Source organism: Carettochelys insculpta, chromosome 1, assembly GCF_033958435.1.
Source record: "Carettochelys insculpta isolate YL-2023 chromosome 1, ASM3395843v1, whole genome shotgun sequence".
Classification (NCBI taxonomy): Eukaryota; Metazoa; Chordata; order Testudines; family Carettochelyidae; genus Carettochelys; species Carettochelys insculpta.
The window spans coordinates 108,753,320-108,773,546 of record NC_134137.1 but is presented as its reverse complement, the minus strand read 5'-3'; the positions used below and the strand labels follow the sequence as shown (position 1 = coordinate 108,773,546).

General features: G+C 39.7%; 1 protein-coding gene across 3 annotated transcripts in view; it reads right to left on the bottom strand.

Annotated features, from left to right (window-relative positions):
• PCCA (propionyl-CoA carboxylase subunit alpha) overlaps window positions 1-20,227 on the bottom strand; it is a 469,473-nt gene that overhangs the window by 179,554 nt on the left and 269,692 nt on the right. For all 3 annotated transcript variants that reach the window (XM_074989641.1, XM_074989649.1, XM_074989656.1), the window contains 2 exons: window positions 17,353-17,463; window positions 3,822-3,924 (listed from right to left, as the gene is read on the bottom strand). In XM_074989641.1, coding sequence (XP_074845742.1) covers window positions 3,822-3,924; window positions 17,353-17,463 — 214 coding nt within the window. The remainder of the gene's footprint in view (window positions 1-3,821; window positions 3,925-17,352; window positions 17,464-20,227) is intronic.

Genomic DNA, 20,227 nt, shown 5'->3' with positions numbered 1-20,227 from the left:
TGAACAGGGTACAATCAGCACATACAGTCTATATTCTTGAGCTATATCTTCAGAACTCCAGGAATGCCATTTACGCCACAACCTTCCGAAGGTTAGAACAAAACAATGAGAACACTATTGCCTTCCAACTGTAGAAAGGAGAGCTTACTTTGACCAGAAAGATTTCTAGAGCTGTCACAATAATCTTTTCCTCAGAACAAAGATAATATGGCTCCTGTATGGATATGTGAACTAATTTCCAAGCTTGCCTTTCAGAGTAATGGCAAACAGAATGACTAGTCACTGGCTTCTCTAATCTATCACTGTGGTTAAACTGGGCACCTGATACTCAAATGGAGGATTCAGTGTCTCTGGCTACAAAATACTGCCATGTGTTTCTATGCTGCTTCATGGCAGGACTCCAGGCAAAGCTCCTGGAGAAGCTCCAGCATAGCTGAGTTCACCAAAATTTTGCAACTATTATATTTATACTACAGTTGCACCTGGAGATCAGGGTCTCATGGAGCACTGGATAAACAAATATGTTACCCTTTCGCCATAGCGTGTTCTGGTTTCTCTCATCCCAAAAAATAGAGATTTGGCCTGATCAATGGATGAAATATCCTGACTGAGTTCTGCATGGACACCAAACTGTATCAGAGCCAGATGCAAAGAAGAAAAACTGGGACTTTTGAGAGCCCACTGTTTCTTTTACATCCTCCATATCTCACCATGCAAGGGGAGGAACAACCTATCTGTCTGAAGGGTGAGAGTAATCTGTTACTTTTCACTAGCACTAGCAGAATACCTAACTCTCTACTCTGACCAGTGCCAAGAACAATCAAAGCTTTGGTCCATTCATGCCGCTGATCACTCATTTCCCTCTGGTTGAGAAGCAATGGCCTCTCCCATTGCACTGTGAGGTATGGAGAGTTGTAACTCATGCAGGAGAATAAAGGGAGTATCAAGTTCCCCTATTCTCCCTACTCTCGGACATCAGGAACGGTAATGTACAGAAGCCTGTGGGGGAACACTTCAATATCCCTGGACACTCAGTAACAGATTTAAGGGTGGCAGTCCTGAAACAAAGAAATCTCAAAAATAAAATGGAGGCAGAAATCTCTGAGCTGCAATTTATTTGCAAATTTGACTCCATTAACCAAGGATTAAACAGAGATGGAGTGGCTCGCAGCTTACAAAAACAGCTTCTCTGCCCTGGGTGTTAATATCTCCCCATTAGACTCTGACAATGGCTCACATCCCCCTGTCTCATCTGACTTGTTTTTGCCTCTTTTGATACGTACTATTGAAAATGGACCATTTCCACCTTGCTGAATAGACCTTGTCAGCTGCGGCCCTCCCTTTTACTGGGACCCCATTCTTTAAATACCCTTCTGAAGCCTCCCCCCCACCCCCACTCATGCATCTGATGAAGCGGGTCTTTGCTCACAAAAGCTTATGCTCCAAAATATCTGGTAGTCTATAAGGTGCCACAAGACTTCTTGTTGTTCTTGGAGCTGCAGACTAACACGGCTACCTCTCTGTTACTATTCTCCCTAGTGTGGATGCATAATGCAAGCAATGATCTTCCTTTACAGATGCTTTAGAAAGCCTTAATGCTTGTAAATTCTTTTTTTTTTTTTTTTTTTTTTAAATATGGTACTGTTTGTCTTTCTGGATTGAAATAAAAATAAAGATGTCTAGAAACCACCATTGATTTACTTCTGACCACTGTAAAAATGGTTTATCCAGATCAACAGTACTCTACAAGAATATACTTTGTCAAACCACTAACACAGAATTTGAATGTCCACCCTCCATTCTGCCTATCACTTAAAAAAGCCATTAACCTCAACAACATATAAATAAAAGAATCACGCTGAAATTTTGATGAATTATATGCAGTGGTTGCAAACTTCCCAGACAAAGGCTATATATTCACATAGAATCACAGAATGCTAGGACTGGAAGGGACCTGGAGAGGTCATCGAGTCCAGTCCCCTGTCCTCATGGCAGGACCAAGTACTGTCCACTCCCCGATAGACATTTATCTCACCTGTTCTTAAATATCTCCAGAGATGGAGATTCTGCAACCTCCCTTGGCAATTTATTTCAGTTTTTGACCACCCTGATAGTTAGGAACTTTTTCTTAATGTCCAGCGTAAACCTCCCTTGCTGCAGTTTAAGCCCTTTGCTTCTTGTTCTATCCCCAGAGGCCAAGAACAACAAGTTTTCTCCCTCCTCCTTATGACACCCTTTTTGATACCTGAAAAATATCATGTTCCCCCTCAATCTTATTTTTTCCAAACTAACTAAGCCCAATTCTTTCAGCCTTTCTTCATAGGTCATGTTCTCTAGAACTTTGATCATTCTTGTCGCTCCTTTCTGGACCCTTTTCTGGACACGTGCTGACTAAAAGCAGCAAGGTTCTGAAATACACTAAGAAAGACTCCAGTTTAAGATCCCAGGCCTGAGACCTGATGCTTGCATCATGGCAGTAACAAGCAGTCTTCCAAAGAACAAAAGAAATGAATTAGTCTTCTGTCACTGGTTACTATGACACAGAACGACACTGGTATAGTTGGCCCTGTTCAGGAAACTGAGGCCAGCTACACCAGTGTCAATTAATTACCTGCTTCCCCACCAGAAGGTGAATCTAAAGAAAGTCAGATGCCAGCTTAATGGACACTTAAGTCTAATCAAAGCATAGAGAGCTCAGTCTGGGATCTGGAACCTCAGGGAGTAGGCATACCTCTGTGGAAGGCCTTGACCCAGAGTCTGTAGATGGCCAGAAACTCCAGGGGAACTAGTGTTCCACACGGGGCAGAACAGGATGCAAGGAACAGAGCCCAGAAGAGGTTAAAAATATTAAGCCAGTGGAATCACCCTGGGGGGCTGAGTCCTCTGAGAGCCAGAAAACCTCTCACAGAAACGCCAAAACAGGTAGCCCAGAGAGTAGGCTACCTCTTCTGAAGAGGAAGATCCCCAAAGGCAAAAGGATTCTTTGTTTGTTGGGACTTTTTCAGTTTGGATTTTTGCTACCCCAAGAGGGCTAAGTTTTGTTTTTAACTTAACTAGAGAGATAAGCTGCATCTCCAGCACAGATGACTATGTGGAGAGCTGAGATTATTCATCCTGGAGAAAAAACTCACACTGGTAGAGCCATGTTTGGCCAGCAGGGTGCACAACATGGGTAATCCATGCCACAATATACCTAAAAGTGCATGGCCAAATAATAATGGTGAAGTGGGCTACCAACAACTACCACACAAAAGAATGGGGGGGAAAAAAGTGATTCCTATTTAATCTCTGTACTCAAGAAAATACTTCGAAAGCAAGGCCTTCATTCTGCACTTTTACACATCAGACAGTGTTCGCAGGATTAGACCCTAAAATAAGTCTCTTCATTAAGGTACAGAATTAGTCATGAATGCACAAAATTTTCAGAATATTTATTACACAGCTGAATAGTCATCCTTTCCCAAAATGGTGAGATAACATCAAACAGGCACATGAGAAATTTGTGATGCTCAATTTGTGGTTAGTTATTAACCTAGCAAAATTTTGCATTAATGAAAATCCTGATGCGCGTTAATTACAACACTGGCTCATAACACTTTGTTGTGCCAGTTTGTTAATACATGGGATAAAATAACTATGTATGAATTATTGCAGGAAGCACGAGGTGCCAGGGCAGAATCTAAACTAAAGCTCATTTGGACTTAGAAAAAACAGACTATATTAAGGAACCATGCAGTTTTTCACCAGCAATCCTCCTGTGCATGGAAAGACACCATTATGAAAATTATTCACTACATTTTAATTCCCAGAAATAAACTTACCTTGAAGTCCCCAGAAATTGCTGTGATCTCAGTTGTTCAGCCACATACAGACAAGTTGCTGTTGCCAGTAGTTCCTTCTTCTCTAGATCTGTCAGTTTGTGTCCTGGTTTTCAAAACAATTTTAAAAATTATAAAACATGAGTTAATGTAGTGCTTCTATCCACACACAAAATAATAATCAGTAAAAACACTATTTAGGGCCTGTAGTCAAAATCTATTTTTCCCTAAATTAAGAAACACTTATGATGGCAAACGTTCACAGTTCCAGGATTTAAATAACATGTTTTCATACAGCTCAGCCCTACTGTTAACACTGGTGTCTATGTTAAAAACAATATGACAACTGAAAGAAAAAACTAAGTGATTCTGTAAGCATCTTGTTTTCATTAGTAAAATGTCACTGGTTGACATATTGTGGCTCATGCTGATAAAGAATCCATCTGTAAATTTGAACTTATTCAACATATGCAGAATTCTTTTCAATATGTTACCTTATAAAAGCTACAGATTAATTTCCCTCCCTCCCCACTGCAACCAATATATCCTACTGGAAATACCTGGAACTGAAATTACTTGTCACCCTTTTACACCTACCATCTATTAAACTCATGCACGTGAATGCACACATGCACTGTACATGGGTATGACGAGGGAGATCATTATTTGTTTATGGTAGAGTAGGTGTTTTCTCAACAGAAAAGTGGTACGAACTCTCTCTCCCACAGACCTTGACTAGAAAGACAGACAGCCAAATTATGGTTATGAAGAATGGATATAACATAAAAGTGGAGTGTTTAAGATGATCCCTGGCCTCGTCTTCAATCAAAGCAAACGCAGTGCCCATCTTTAAAAAAGGTAAGAGGAGAATCTGGGGAACTACGGAGCAGTCAGCCTCACCTCAGCCCCTGGAAAAATCATGGAACAGGTCCTCAAAGAATCTATTTCAAAACACTTGGAGGAAAAGGTGGTTAACAACACTCCACATGAATTCATCAAAGGAAACTCAGGTCTGACTAATCTAATTGCCTTCTATAATGAGATAACTGACTCTGTGGATATGGGAAAAGGAGTGTAAGTGTTATACCGTAACTCGAGCAAAGCTTCTGATATGACCTCCCACATTATTTTTGTCAGCAAGTTAAGTATGGATTGGATGAATGGACTATAAGGTGGTCAGAAAGCTGCCTGGATCATCAGGCTCAACAGGTAGTGATTAATGTCTTGATGTCTAGTTGGCAGCCAATTAACAAGTGGAGTGTCAGTTTTTAATGATCTACATGATGGGATAAATTGCATCCTCAGCAAGTCTGAGAATCCGACTAAGCTGTGGGGGAGAAGTAGATACAATACAGGGTAAGAATAAGGTCCAGAGTGATCTTGAACCTTGACAAATTGGTGGTTTGGGACAAAAGAAATCTGATGAGGTTCAACAAGAACAAGTGTAGGAGTCCTACACTTAGGACAGAAGAATCTCCTCCACTGCTACAGAAGCTAGGGACTAACTGGCTAAGTTGAAGTTCTTTAAAAAGAAGACCTGGGAATTACAGTAGATGAGAAGCTGTATATGAGTGAGCATGCCCTTGCTGCCAAAAAGGGTAATGGCATATTGGGCTGCATTAATAGGAGCACTGCCAACAGATCAAGGGAAGTGATTATGTCCCTCTATTCAGCATGGATGAGAACAAATCTGCAGTAGTGTGTCCAGTTTGGTATCACCCACTCCAGAAAGGATGTGGACAAATTGGAGAGAGTCCAGTGGAGGGCAATTAAAATGACTAGGGGACCGGGGTGCATGACTTTGAGAAGAGGCTGGGGGGAACTGGGCTTATTTAACTTGTAGAAGAGAAGAATGAGTGGGGAATTTCATTGAAGGTTTCAACTACCTGAAGAGTGGTTCCAAAGAGGATGCACGTAGGCTGCTCTTGGTGATGGTAGATGACAGAACAAGGAACAAGTTGCAGCAGTGGAGGTCTAGGTTGGATATTACCAAAAAACTATTTCACTGGGGTGAGAGGAGTTTAAGCACTGGAATGGGTTGCCGAGGGAGATGGTGAAATCTCCATCTTTAGGCATTTTAAAGGCCAGGTGTGACAAAGCCCTGTCTGGAATGATTTATTTGACTTTGGTCTTGCTTTAAGAGGGGATTCAACTAGATGACTTGCTGAGGTGTCTTCCAAGCATAATCTTCTGTGATTGTATGATTCCATAGTAAAATCAGGCAAATTTCTCATAGGAAGCACAACAGAATTCAGTCTTTCAGTCAGGCCTAAATATCAAGAGGTTATTGGCATTGCAGATTAGCTCAAGAGGAGCTTTCCAGTCACAGCAGATAGCATGCAAGACAACACAGAGAAGTTTACATGAGAAGATAGCATATGGAAGGATAAGTGTGGCACCACAAGCAAAGCACAAGGGGTTACGAGTTGCTTAAAATGAAGCACAGGTACATAAGTAAGGAGTCATGTACAGAAAGCTGCAATCATCATCACCAAATGACCCTTCGAAAGGGTCTTCAATGTTATTCTCATTCTACCTGTGATCATTATTAACACATGTTAATTTCCATAAAGTCAAATTAGTACATTTCTTGGGAAAATATATTACATATATTCTTGAAAATTCCTGCAGCAGGCTTTACTATAAATTGTGCAGTAGCATGGTTTCAAAATACAGATGCCCTCTGACAATTGGATGAGTATGTACAATAATTGGAGTTGGCACTTCTTGCAAAGAGATTCTGGAAGGTGCTATTTGAAATCCAGAGAGCAGCAGTGGTATCCAAGTAGGTTAATGGCAAATGCCTTCATTTGACACAAACCAAAGAATGAAAATTTAAGGATAACAAGGAATGACAAAAACATACAGGTCTGCATAGATTATTTTTTAAATTTAGTATTAAACTATTCTGGCTACAGATTACTCTAACTTCCTTCACTCACTGTTTATTATTGCTTCCTTCTGCCTGGAAATGGAAACTGAATGTATTTTAATGAACTCATGGACAAATAGAACTCCTGAAAGGAAAAATCTTGAGCTTTCTCTTTCTGTGTCGTGGAAACCATGTGGAAGCACAATGAAAATGTGGACCTCTGAATTTGTGTGTATTTTAGGGACAAACACAGGGACGCCCCAGAAATGTTAGAGGCAGTACACACCATCAGTTCCTGTAGAGACATCCCTGATGCAGCAACTGACACCTTGCCTACTGAATCTGTACCATGCTCAGCCCATCTTTCAGTCCAGCCCAGCCTGCTCGGGTGCAGAGTCAGTTCCGACCCCAGAGGGAGACATGGGCTATTGGAAGTGGGAAAAAGCCAAGCAGTCTCCCAGGGGAATCCCCAGGCAGGTGCCATCTCCTTGGCATGATGAGATGGGGCAGCACCATCCACCTCACTGTCCACTCAAATTTGTCCCTGCCAGCTCGCTAGCATGATGAGATGGCAGTGGCTTCAAAAGTGGGTGAATGGTGTTGTGATCTGGTACCTGGGAGACAGAAAGGATGTCACGTCAGGTTGCCACACCTTTTCATCAATTTTGGCCCACCTGCCACCCCATCACAATGGAGGGCCAGTATGGTCAAACCTGAGTGGACAGCAGGGCAGCCAGCATTACTGTTTTTTATTGCTGCCAAAGGGCGGCACCATGCATGCAGCTCTGGGCACCACTGAACGTACATGAGTCCACAGCTGCATGAACAAACTGATCTGACCACTACATATAAGATGAAGTGAGCTCCCAGCTTTCTATCTCCAAGTGTGTAAATGTTATCAATAATGAGATTTCATTTTGTTTTTCTGTGTCTTGACCCAATAAAGCAGAGTTGTTTATATGCTGAAAAATAGATCTCCTTTTCCCCCCGCCCTAAAAACCCATAACAAGTATGTGTGATTAAATTCACGTGTGCCAATGTGTGTGTGAGAACATACTCCCATGAGTACAAATAGCATCAACTTGTACATGAGAATGACGAAAAACTACAGATTCCAATTTGCAGGTTTTATTTTATGACCTTCATCTTGGATTAAATCAATAACTATTTTTGCACTTGCCATATTGCAAAAACTATCTTCTCCCTCAGTTGTCAATAAAAATCAAACTCCAAACAGCAAACAAAATGTCAGTACGTTGAAACAGTTTAACAACAGAGTAAGAGATACATGCAGGTCTTCACTATTAAAAGCACAGAAAAAATGCATATCTGCTTTATTTGTCATGGTTTGCCTTTGTTGTTAAACAAACAGAAAACAAAGCAAGACAAGGATGCCTATTGTTACTAGTTTAAATGTAAGGTCATACCTACATCTTGAGCTCCGGGGGGTGGGATAGACTGGCATAACTACATTGCTCCAAGCTGTGAATTTTTAACCCCCTCACAATGTAACCATGTCAGTCAAGTCTAGGCGAGGGACATTTCAGGATGTGAAAATCAGGTGTCTAATGATCTTGAATAGCACACTGAGACTTCTTGCAAAATAAGTCTCTGTACCATTACCTATTGGCACATCTTTTGGAACAATCTTGTGGCCTTGCTAGCACTGGATGTTCCTAGATCACTCACTCACTCACTCCAAGTGTTCTTAAGCCTGTGGCCTATGGCTAAGTTAAAATCTCACTGGTCTTTTAAGCTGCAGGTCTTGCATTCCAGACATGCCTCTATACCTTACACATACTCATCACTCCTGAAAACTTAACATTCTTATACATCTGTAATCCTACAGTTTAAATCTATTTAGCATACACTGATCATGTATGAAACATGAATTGAGCATAATGCTAAATCACACAACGACACCTACACACCTTACTGAAGAATGTTCAGAGCACAGCCTTGGAAATATACTTATGAAATTCTATATACGACTACTTTCTTTATATAGACAGTTTATTGTTACTATCGAAGGAAAAACTGCTTTAATATAATGTCATGACTTGAGATATTTGCTGAAAAGTAAAAACATTTAAAGTTATGATCTCTCTTCAGTTCAGGAAATTTAAGACTCTATTTAACATAGCACAGTTCCCTGTGCATGACAAACAAGTCTTTCATTTTAGGCTCACACAACATTTATGGACTTTATCAGTCACTGTAAGACCATATTTTTTCACAGCTGCTATACAACTGAAAAATGCATTACATTAAAAAACAAAAAATCAACCATTGCTGCATGTGACCGTCTGTACTACGTTAACTGCCAAATTGTATGAGATGGCACAGGTTTGTATGATCATGTAATGACAAGCTTTATTAAGATACTGTTGGAACTCAGCCTAATGACATGCTGTAAATGGTCTTTCTGATTCAATGTGTTTACATCTACCACAAAGACAAGATTATACATGTCATCACTAGATCATCTCACTAATATGAGAGCCAACAATGCAACTAGATAGCCCTGGTCTGTCCACATGGATCTAACTGCAAGATTTAGACAATACGGGAAGAATCTATTCCTGTTGTCTCTGTAATGGTAAAGTCCAGTATCTTTTATTGGACCACCTTCTGTTGGTAAAAGAGAGAAGCTTTCAAACCACACAGAGCTCATCCACCTTTTCTCGCTAACATCCTGGGAACGACATGACTAAAACAATACTGCAAATATATCATTGGAGAGAAATCAAGAGATATGGGGGAAACAAATGAAAGAAAATATAGTAACAATACTCCAATATTACATAAAGTGAAGGGGAGGAGAGGAGTGGCATATCTCCTTAAAAATACTGTTGCCACATCTCAACTTTGTTAACTTTTCCACAATGATCAGAATAAGAAGCACCTGTTTAATGTCTGACCTTTTTATTTCAAGAACATCTTCTCTCCTATTTAAATTAGTTTATGAAACTCAGATGAATTTTCTGGCTTCATTACTGTTCTAAACCCCAGTATCCCTGACCTACCCGTTCTGGTTCTGCTAGTGTACTCTGTGCACAGCTGCTTTTAAACTTCCACTTAAAAGACTAAACAGGGACAACTGTCCTAAGTTAGGATCAATTAATAAGATCCTTATTTCACATTTTATGCTACCTACTCCATATATAGCCCTCACAGATTTTAACGGGCTTGCTCGAATTCTATGATAATACTCAACATCAGTAACAGTATCACAATCCAGCCCTTAGCATTAGTCATGCAATAGTGAGATCTGAAAGCAGCAGTCACCTCTGAAGCATTCTTCACCAGGGTGGCAAGACAGAAAGAAAAACAGTTTCTCTTTGATAAGTAGATATTTGAGAAGCAGTGACTCCAGAATTTCAAAGAGAAGCTACTACCTCACCAAAATACTCTGGTTCCAGCACACTGCAGATCCCTAGACTGCATGCATGTTTTATATTCACCATAAAAAGTCAGCCAGTTCCCAATTTATCTTTATTCTCCCCACTGACTGTTGCTGCATCTTCAGAATCATTAATAAGCGGTATTATATAACAGGAGCTGTGAAAATAAGCAGTTGATATGTTAAGGGAGGTTAACTGATTAAGGAAGAGAGCATTCAGAGGCAGTCAGCTTGGCCAGATTTCCCATACCATTTAGCGAATGCATAAACTAGCTTTATAAGTAAACAGATTCATTTTCCTCTGCCAATCAAAAGCACAATAACTCAGACCACCACTTTCATGCATCATGTATAAAGTTAATGAAATAAAGGCAGTTCGCCTGCTCACAGTGAATTGGCTGACAAGGCAAATCTCATGACCATGGTACACAGTAAACTTCAGCTCTGCACCTCCCTTATAACTCCTACTCCACGTTAGGTATGGTCCTCTTTGACGGTATCTCCTATTCTTCAGATATCATTCCAGTGCATAACCTGCACTAGATTCCAGCCCTCACTAGTTTCTTTATGCCATTTCTGTGATGTAGAGGGGCCATACCTGATTTCTCCAGAGGCAGAAGCAGCTTAGACACAACATACATAACCCTGCCTTGCCCACTTACACAGTTCCTGCTGAAGAGCCCTGGGGCTGCTCTACCTTACACCAGGAGCCACATCCTAGAGAGACCCCAAATTTGAGACACATAAAGGTGGCATAAACACAACTTTTACCCCCATCTCCACACATTCTTTGCCCCCCCAACAGATTTTCCTTGTGCTTGCTCATATGTAAAACTATAGCACTGACTGTAAAGCTGTTGTATCACAAATCAGAGAAGCACATACATGACAGAAAATCTTTTAGGTTTACATTTTAAAATCAAAATAAAAGTCATTCCAAAAGTGACAAAAGCTCTGCAGCTTGAGTTATTTAAAACTAGCTGGCACTCATTTATTACAACTAGACAGCACAATACTGTTTTGGTAGAAAGAAAGAGAAGAGGTATTTTTGTCTCTGATGTCATGACTGTTTAAATCAATACAGACCTGTATCCCCCAAGCTGAGCTAAAACAGGTCTTGCAATTACTTTAAATAATCATCTTCAAATTAAATTACATAAAAGGTCATTCTTTCTGTAACAATCTCGTTTTCATTGTCAGGAAAAAAGTGTCCTAATAATAACAAGAAACACCACCCCCCACATTCAACTGGTTTTCTGCCCATTTTTTTTTCATTTAATACTAGCATAGTAATTGTTATCTGTTCAGGGTGAACAAAAATTAAACACAAAACTAATGAGGCTGAAAGTACAATGCATAATCTAAAGTTAGATTAATATAAATGGATGCTAACTTCCTTTTTTTAATTAATTGCCGGTTGGTTGGCAAATATGTCAGACGCCAACTCATATGAGTCAGGAGGTTTGACATTATCAAGGACACTAATTCCTGAAAAACTCAAATTTGTCATTGATACATGGCTGGTCTTGGTTTTCCCCGTGATCATCGTAAGGTGTACACCGATATTTGTGCCTCCAGGTGTGTGATTCTGTGTTACCTGGAATGCACATGGGAGAAAGAGGGGAACAGTATGTTTTGGGGCTGGGCAGGTCCCTTTCTAAAAATGATATTTAAATGGAAAAAAGACAGACTCCTCAGACATAATCAATTATTTCAATAATGGCATAGAAAATACACTTGTAACATTTGAAGACACTAAGCTGGGAGGGGTTGCAAGTGCTTTGGAGGATAAGATTATAATTCACAATGATATAGACAATGGGTTGCACACAAAGAAAGTAGGAAATTACTACCTAGGAAGAATACTCCGGAAAGGGATGACCTAGGACTTGTTATAGTAGACCACAAGCTAAATATGAGTCAACACTGTGATACTGTTACAGCAAACATTCTGGGATGCATTAAAAGGGTATTGTAAGTAAGAAACAAGAAGTAATTCTTCCACTCTACTCTATGCTGATTAGCTTCAACTGGAGGATTGTGCCCAGTTTTGACCACCACATTTCAGGAAAGATGTGGACAAACTGGAAAAAGTCCAGAGAAGAGCAATAAAAATGATTACAGGTCTAGAAAACTTGACATGAGGCAAGATTGAAAGTATCTGGTTTGTTTCATCTGGAAAAGGGAAGACTGAAAGGGGATATAATAGTTTTCAAGTACTTAAAAGGCTGTTACAAGAAGGAGGATGAAAAATTACTCTCCTTAACCTCTGAAGCTAGGACAAGAAGCAATGGACTTAAATTGCAGAAAGGGAGGTTTAGGTTGAGCATTAGGAAAAACTTCCTGTCAGGGTGGTTAAACACTGAAATAATTGCTGAAAGATGTTGTGGAATTTCCATCACTGGAGATTTTTAAGAGCAAGTTAGGCAAACTCTCGTCAAGAACAGTCTAAATAGTGTTTGTTCTTGCCTGTGTGCAGGGACCTGTACTTGATGACCTCTTGATGTCCCCTCCAGTCCTATGATTCTAGGAGTCTATGAATTATCGGAAGAACAAAAAACTTTTAAACCTTTCAACCTTATTAATATCTTTACCTTTAATATTTTACAATAAAATTAAATAGAAAAAATATAATACAAAACTCAGATCATACAATTAAACCCCATTCTTGAAAAGGACCATACACAGATTCTCACTTTTGTGAGCGGGGATGAACACTGCTATGCTAAGATTTCTTTTCTATGTAAACTTTGTTACCAATATTTTTACTTACACTCATGTGAGTCTTTGTTCTTTGATACTAAACTTATTTGTGTTTTCATTTTAACTAAAATTAAGTACTGTATGCTAAGCAGCATGGATGTCACTATATGGATGCTGCTCAGAATAGCACATAGCATACACTATGCTCTCTGATAAACTCTGCTTCATGGAGGGAGACTTTATCAAGATCACAGAACAGCTTTAATACAAACAGAAATCCATAAGAAATGGGCTGGGCTGTTATTAGTTAACCTCTAACCCTCAGCATAGGCAACAAAAAGCCTGGAGAGAGTCAAAAGGATTTACAATCCACATAATGTGCCAATGCCCTGAAAAAATCTCAAGTATGGAATTTCTTTGCAGCTTTGGAACAATGAGATTTCAGGAAAAACACACATAAAATGAACAGTTTGATTCAGATGCAAAGCTGATACTATTTTTGGCATAAACTTAGGGTATAACCTAATACTAAATTTTGAAAGACTGTGAAAGGAGGACCAGCTGAAAAAGCTCAAACTCTCTTTGCACAAGTGACTGCCATCAGAAACACTGTCTTCCTGAACAATAAAGATAATTATGTTGTCATCACAGGTTCAAAGGGAGAACCTATTAAGCTACACTAGACTAAGTTAAGAATCCATAAAGGTGCTAAGTCAAATGTACGTGGCTAGTAACAGAGAGGAAGCTGTGCTAGTCTATACACTATCAAAACAAAAAGCAGTCAAGTAGCACTTCAAAGACTAGCAAAATAGTTTATTAGGTGCGGAACCTATCCTTAATCAGGATACTACACTCCAGAAGGCCCTGGGTGACATGCCTGTTCTCTCCCACAGACAACCTCCCAACCTCATGAGGATCCTCACTAACAGCCACAGTCTATACCCCAGGAACACCAGTCCTGGAACCTTTCCCTGCAACAAAGCCCACTGCCAGCTTTGTCCACATATCTTCTCTGCAAATACCATCACTGGACCTAAACAGGTTACTCACAGAATCACAGGCACTTTCTCATGCTCCTCTACTAACATCATATATGCCATCATGTGCCAACAATGCCCAGATGCTTTGTATATTGGACAGACTTCTAACTCCCTTAGACAAAGGGTCAATGGGCACAAAACAGACATCAAAACACTCCAGATCCACAAACCAGTTAGTCAACATTTTAATGGAATGGGGCATTCTGTCAATGACCTAAAGGTATGTGTGTTACTGAAGAAGAATTATCACACCGTTCTGGAAAGTGAAGCAGCCGAGCTGGCTTTTATATTCAAATTCAGCACATTAACACATGGTTTAAATCGTGATGGGAACTTTCTGAGTCACTATAGGGGCTCGTCTGCATACTTGGCTCAATCTAATTCTTGACCTTCCCCCCCACCCCTCCATTCTCTGATTTGCTCACCTTGATTATCTTTTTCTGATTTGTCCTCCTGGCTTACTGTTTTTCGTTCTCTGTGCCTTAAATATTGAATCTGTTTTGGTCTGGCTATGGTCTGAGTAAGTGGCTAGATGCTGACAAGACCATTCAGAAGCCTGGAAATCAGAAGGTAAGAGAAGATGGAAAATCCACCCCAACAGCAGATGCAGAGCAGATATGGAAGCCAGGTGAACTCCCAAGCAGCTAACCTAAAGGCCAGATAATTCAGGTGTAACAAAACAGACAAGTATATTTTTGAGCTCTGTGTGTTGAGAGAGTGTCAAAACTGAAAATATTTTCCACTTTGCAGTAGCTGTAACTCTAGTGCACATAATGCCTGCTGCTCACCAAAATGGCTTGAACATTTTAAAAGTGCAAATCTTTCATGAGTATTCAACCACAGATCAACCATACCATGAGCTGGAGAGATTGGAGACTGGAATGCAGGGCCCCGTGCTGATTTTGAGATACACGTTTCTTGAGTAGGGACAAAGTTACTGGGAGATGTAATGGAAACCAACACAAAACACAAAACAAAACCAGTAGCACCTTGGCCAGGCTAGTGCCATGAGAATTAAAGCTGCTTCTTCTCTGTTCAGTTTCCATACTATCCTTGGAATTTGACGACCTGGACGGAATGCACGTAGATGAGTGAACATGGGAAGAAGAAAGGCTTCTGAAATGGAACGCCAACTGCACCCAACCATGGAGCAAAATCTCTTGCACTAGATTTTCAGGTCAGTAGCAAGCAAGTCTATCATAGGTTACATCCTCATGCCTCCTGCCGCCCCACCACTGGTAAAAGATTTGGAGGATATTCTTTCCGATTGACCACTTGTAATGGTCTATGAAATCCCTGCTGAGGGAGACTATAATTATGTCCCTCACTTCTGAAGGGAGGAATGTCTTCAGAAAGACATTGCTTCTTGTACATTGATTCTGCAAATGGGATGACATCTTTGCATAGCTGAGATGATCTTGCATCTCTATGACTGTTCAGAAGGTACTGTCCATAAGATCTTGTAGCTCACATTTCTTGATGGCAGAAACAAATGCCTTGAAAACCCAACAAATAGCTCTGACTCCACCACATTTATGTGGAATGAGAGTGCCTCAGATGACCAAAGAGCTTGTGCTCAAAGTTGACTGAGATGGGTCCGCCACCCCTCAGCAAATACATCTGTCACCAGGGTCATATTCAGAACTGGGGACAGAAAGGAACCCCACCCTCTGCATACATTGGTACCAACTATCAGTCCTGAGACTGTAGCACTCATGGAGTCTATATGTCTAGAGGACGTGTGATAGCATGATCTATTGACTGGAGACACACCTGCAGATAGCAACTGAAGACTGGCATGAACAGTTATCTACATGCAAAAGGCCACAGGGCTGTAGACACATACACTGTTCTCAATAGATTGCACTAGAAACTTTTGTGAAGAAAGGCTATGGACTAAAATCTTTCCACTGGAATGTAAAACACGGCAGTCATAGCATCGAGATCTGCGCTGATAAAGCTTTTGCGTAGTGTTGGTTGTAACTTTCTTCTGTCCAACTTTACTTCCAGACTTATACGAGAGAACAACTCCCTGATGACACACATGTTGTTCTGGACTGGAGAGTTGCCTGATATACTGTAAACTAGTCAATCATCCACATAAGGAAACATCTGAATGCTTAAAGTGAGATGCACTTGGTAAAGACCCTCAGACCTGACTACAGCCCAAAAGGAGGCATTGTGTGCCCGTAATAGCTGTTGCTATGAATCTACATAAAGTCCTGTAGCAGAGACATACTGCTATAAGTAAGCATCCTATAAATATAAGGTACCATGCCAGTCTCTACTCCCCAAAGAATAAACAGGGTGACCATCCTAAACTATGTTTCCTGATAATGCAATTCAGAGCTTTCTTAGATCTTGAATGGGATGAAGGCCACCAGAATACTGTGAGACCAGGAAATACCATGAACAGATGAGGATCTACTCTGTTGCTCAAAACAAAAAAACAGTCTCAGGAGAATGGATCCAGAAAAGGGGCAGGGGTGTGTATAGATGGAGGGGAGTCAGAAAAGGGACATGAACCTAGCTAACATATCCTGCCTCAATTTCATGAGCACTCACTCGTCTGACATGATCTCTTCCCAAACACAGAGAAAGACAGATAGGCATCTGCCAATGGAAGGAATAGGTGGATGTAGTCAGTATGAAGTCCTCAATCAGTCAAAATGACTGCTTGGAGGTTGAATTTGTCTGTGAGAAGGATCAATAGACAAATTCTGTCAGAAGGACCTATGGCCATGTTATGGTGTTCCAGACCTCCTTTTCATAAAGTCCTGTGACTACTACAGGAAAGGTAAGATCTAAATTGCTTCCTTTTTTGTCACTGGCCTTACTGGTCATGTACTGTTTTCCAAGAGTCTGAATTCTATCTGCTATAAAATATATATGTGCATCATTACTCAATTAGACAGATAGGATGAGAGGTCCCAAAAACAAAAACTCACAAGGAAAAAAAAAGACTGCCTAATAGGTTTAATTTCTCAGTGAAACAACTAAGTTTCCAACAGATTATAGAAATACAAAGACATTACTTCCCCTAACTTCTATTACTTATTACTTGAATATTAAAAATGATAAATTACAGTGTGCTTTCCATGATACCACAGGGCCCAATCTGATGCAGTGTCTCTTGCAAGATGTTAGTGCCTCAAACTCCCACTGATGACCCATCTGCCAACAGGAATTATGAGTGCAACACTTGTGATTGTGCCCATATTCAGCAGAATGACTCTTCTAGCATTTTAAGTATCAAAGTATGTGAAATATATAATTTCTCCCTGTCACATTATATTTAATTTTCAATTTGGAGACAAAAAATGTCTTTTTGAAGTTCAAGGACAATAATTCCAATTTTACAACCCATTATTAAAAATTCCAAAACACTGTGTAGACAAATGATCTCATTTAAAAACTGAATAACTGATTAGAGAACAACTCACTTAGGAAGTAAAACAGAAATTATAATAACGAAGAGTATTTTTCACACACAAAACATTTCACAGGAGGACAAACCTTTAAAGCCATCAGGATACACATCAGGAAGAAACCTCGTGCTGATGTCCCCCTGAACAAAGCGTGGATGGATTATGACTTCACGCAGCAAAGCTATATTGTGAGTCACACCTGTGAATAAAACATTGAGTCAAATCAGATGAATGTGTTCATTGCAAGCAACATTGAGAAACAAAATGAAAACATATTCCGAGGGCTGCTTTTCTTCCCCCTCCACCCCCAACCCCACCCCACCACTGAATTCCAGTCAGGCAATTTTGCAACCATAATAGCGACAACCATTTTTTGAGGAAGCTGCTCTACGTAGTATTCAGACACTGGCTATTCCTGGACAATTCAGCTTAATTAGACATACAACATTCCAATTCTCACCTCTAACAGATCGTGATCCAAAAATCTAATGAAGTCATTATGGGTAAAAAGTGATTGAAAGGTTTTTTGCTTCAGTCCAAACATATATACTAAGGACCTCAAGATAGCTCAGTGATGATCCATCAGAGTACCAGTGCAACAAGCCTAGTGTTTCCAGTTAACCAGACCCACCTTACCATTCTTAGGTTTTAGAAACATTCTGTTACTAAAGTTACGTATATAGCAATGGAAACATTAGTCCATTAAAAGATTTTACCTCACCCACTTTGTCTTTCCAGTGAGTTTGATGCATTTATATAAAATCTATAGCTAACCGTCATGTATCTTATTTTGTAAGATTGATCTGTGTTTTCTTCATACTTGTATGCCATCCCCTCTAAAAATACTATCTTCATATCCTCTCATTCAACCTTGCCCAGGCAAATCTCTAATCAATTTTTTCACTCCCTTGTGTCTCTACCCATCAGCATTACGTTGCACTAACAGGCGCAAATGTTAAAAACTGGTTTTTGCATTTTCCCTTCTGCTTATTCTTTTCTGTCACTTCCTTCTCTCATCTTTTTCTTTACTTTTTCCCCTCCATCTTACTTCTTTTGGGGGACAACATTGTAACGTTCAGAAGAAAGCATTTAGTTTTGTATTTCAGAGACTGCCACTTGACAGGCATATTTTCAGAGCTCAGGAGAAACTACACATCAGTCTTAAAGACAATCATAATTGAAAATAACAAAACATGAAAATGCTTTACCGTTGTCACCAAAATAGGAAAATGTAATCAAGCTTCATATCCACATAGCCATTTACAATCTCTTATTGGAAGTGAAGTTACCACCAAGAAACAAAGTGCATCAGGGTTTTTTTTAAGGAATAGTTGTTTTTTTTAAGGAATAAACTTTTTCCTTTTCCAGCTTGAGAAATGAAAGCAAACATTCTCTTTATCTTATGCACAACCCAGTTCACACACTTTTAAAAAACATTTTCTATCTATAGTCTGCTGTCTGTATGTATTTTTAGCTCTCTGTGTGGCAGATACTGAAACCACTTTCAACACATGGAATCTGACTTATGCCTCCTGAAACAATGCTGCAGCTCTAAAGACTAGCTAATGCACCATTAACCAGCATCATGCATCTAGCTCAACTATGAGAATATGACCATGAGATTAAAAGAAGATGAGCTTCTAAACCACCTGGCTGATTAGGTCAGCCAAGCTGCTTGTATGTTTATATACATGTAACATTCCATTTTACATATACCTAACAGTTTAGGGGAAAAAAACACAGAACTGTTACAGAAGATAAAGGAATGTGAACTGGGAACAAATATCTATATTTTGGACAGAGCAGAGCAGAGCTATCTAAGCATAAAAGGCTACCTAGTAACTTTTTCTCTAATTTTCCCATTTGACTTGAAACTGCAGTTCAGTTCAAATGACTGATTTTCAAGAGCAGCTTCAGAATTGTAATTAAAACGCAACAGACTAGCCTTTCAGTGTTCTCTGACTTGGACTGAATGCAAAACGTAATATGTTACAATGCGAAACCATATCATCTCATGTTCTTCTTTCCTAAACCGCTGCAAGATCCCTGTTGAGATGATGGCTGATGACAGATGACAAAGATCTTGGTGTCTCAACTGATTGCCCCAAAAGACCTGAAATCAAAAACTTCCATAACTATCTTAATTCGCTCCAAATCATGTGCAACAGGAAAAAAAAAAATCAGAGGCTTCTGCAGTGCTTTCAACTCTAAAAGTCCTTTTATAGGCTCAGTAAAAGCAGGAAAGCCTATGTATTTGGGAAATGATATGTGTGTTCTACATATGTAAATTAGCAATTTAATATGCAGTAGGTTCTTTCAAAGTACCATGAAAGACTGTATCTGTTCCCAAGATCACTAATCTAAACAATGAATGGATGGTTGATCTACTCCTTAAAAGAGAATTTACAGCTTCAGTGATGGTCCCAGTCATAGACTGAAAATATTAACAACAATAATAAGCCATCCTAAGTCTTCAGAAGTCTAGAAGTTTTACATTTGTAATTTACCATGAACTCTGTCATAGTTCATAAGGTCTCCATATGTGTGCAAATAACTGCCAGGCTACAGATACATGGACCCCTAGAACAGCTTGCTGCTGACTACCTGCTGCTTCCCAAACACTGGCCAGACATTAGCCCCCACTCCCACAGGATCAAACAGAGGCCAACAGCTATGGCTTATTTCATGCAACTTAGAAACTAAACTGAACTACTGCAATTGACTAATTCTGCCATCAGTCCAGCACTTAAAATAAAAATAAACAACATTTTGTAATCAAGAAAACCATGAGCTTAAAAAAAATCACTAAAATTCAGTTCCATTTTGTTTCCTTCATAAAATACCCTTTTATTTCTCTACCTCTCATTCACATTGTTACAAAAGTTGCCAGTACAAATAAGTATCACAATCACAGCTTTGTTATTCCAGTCTCTGACTTCTCATCTACACTACAATAAAACACC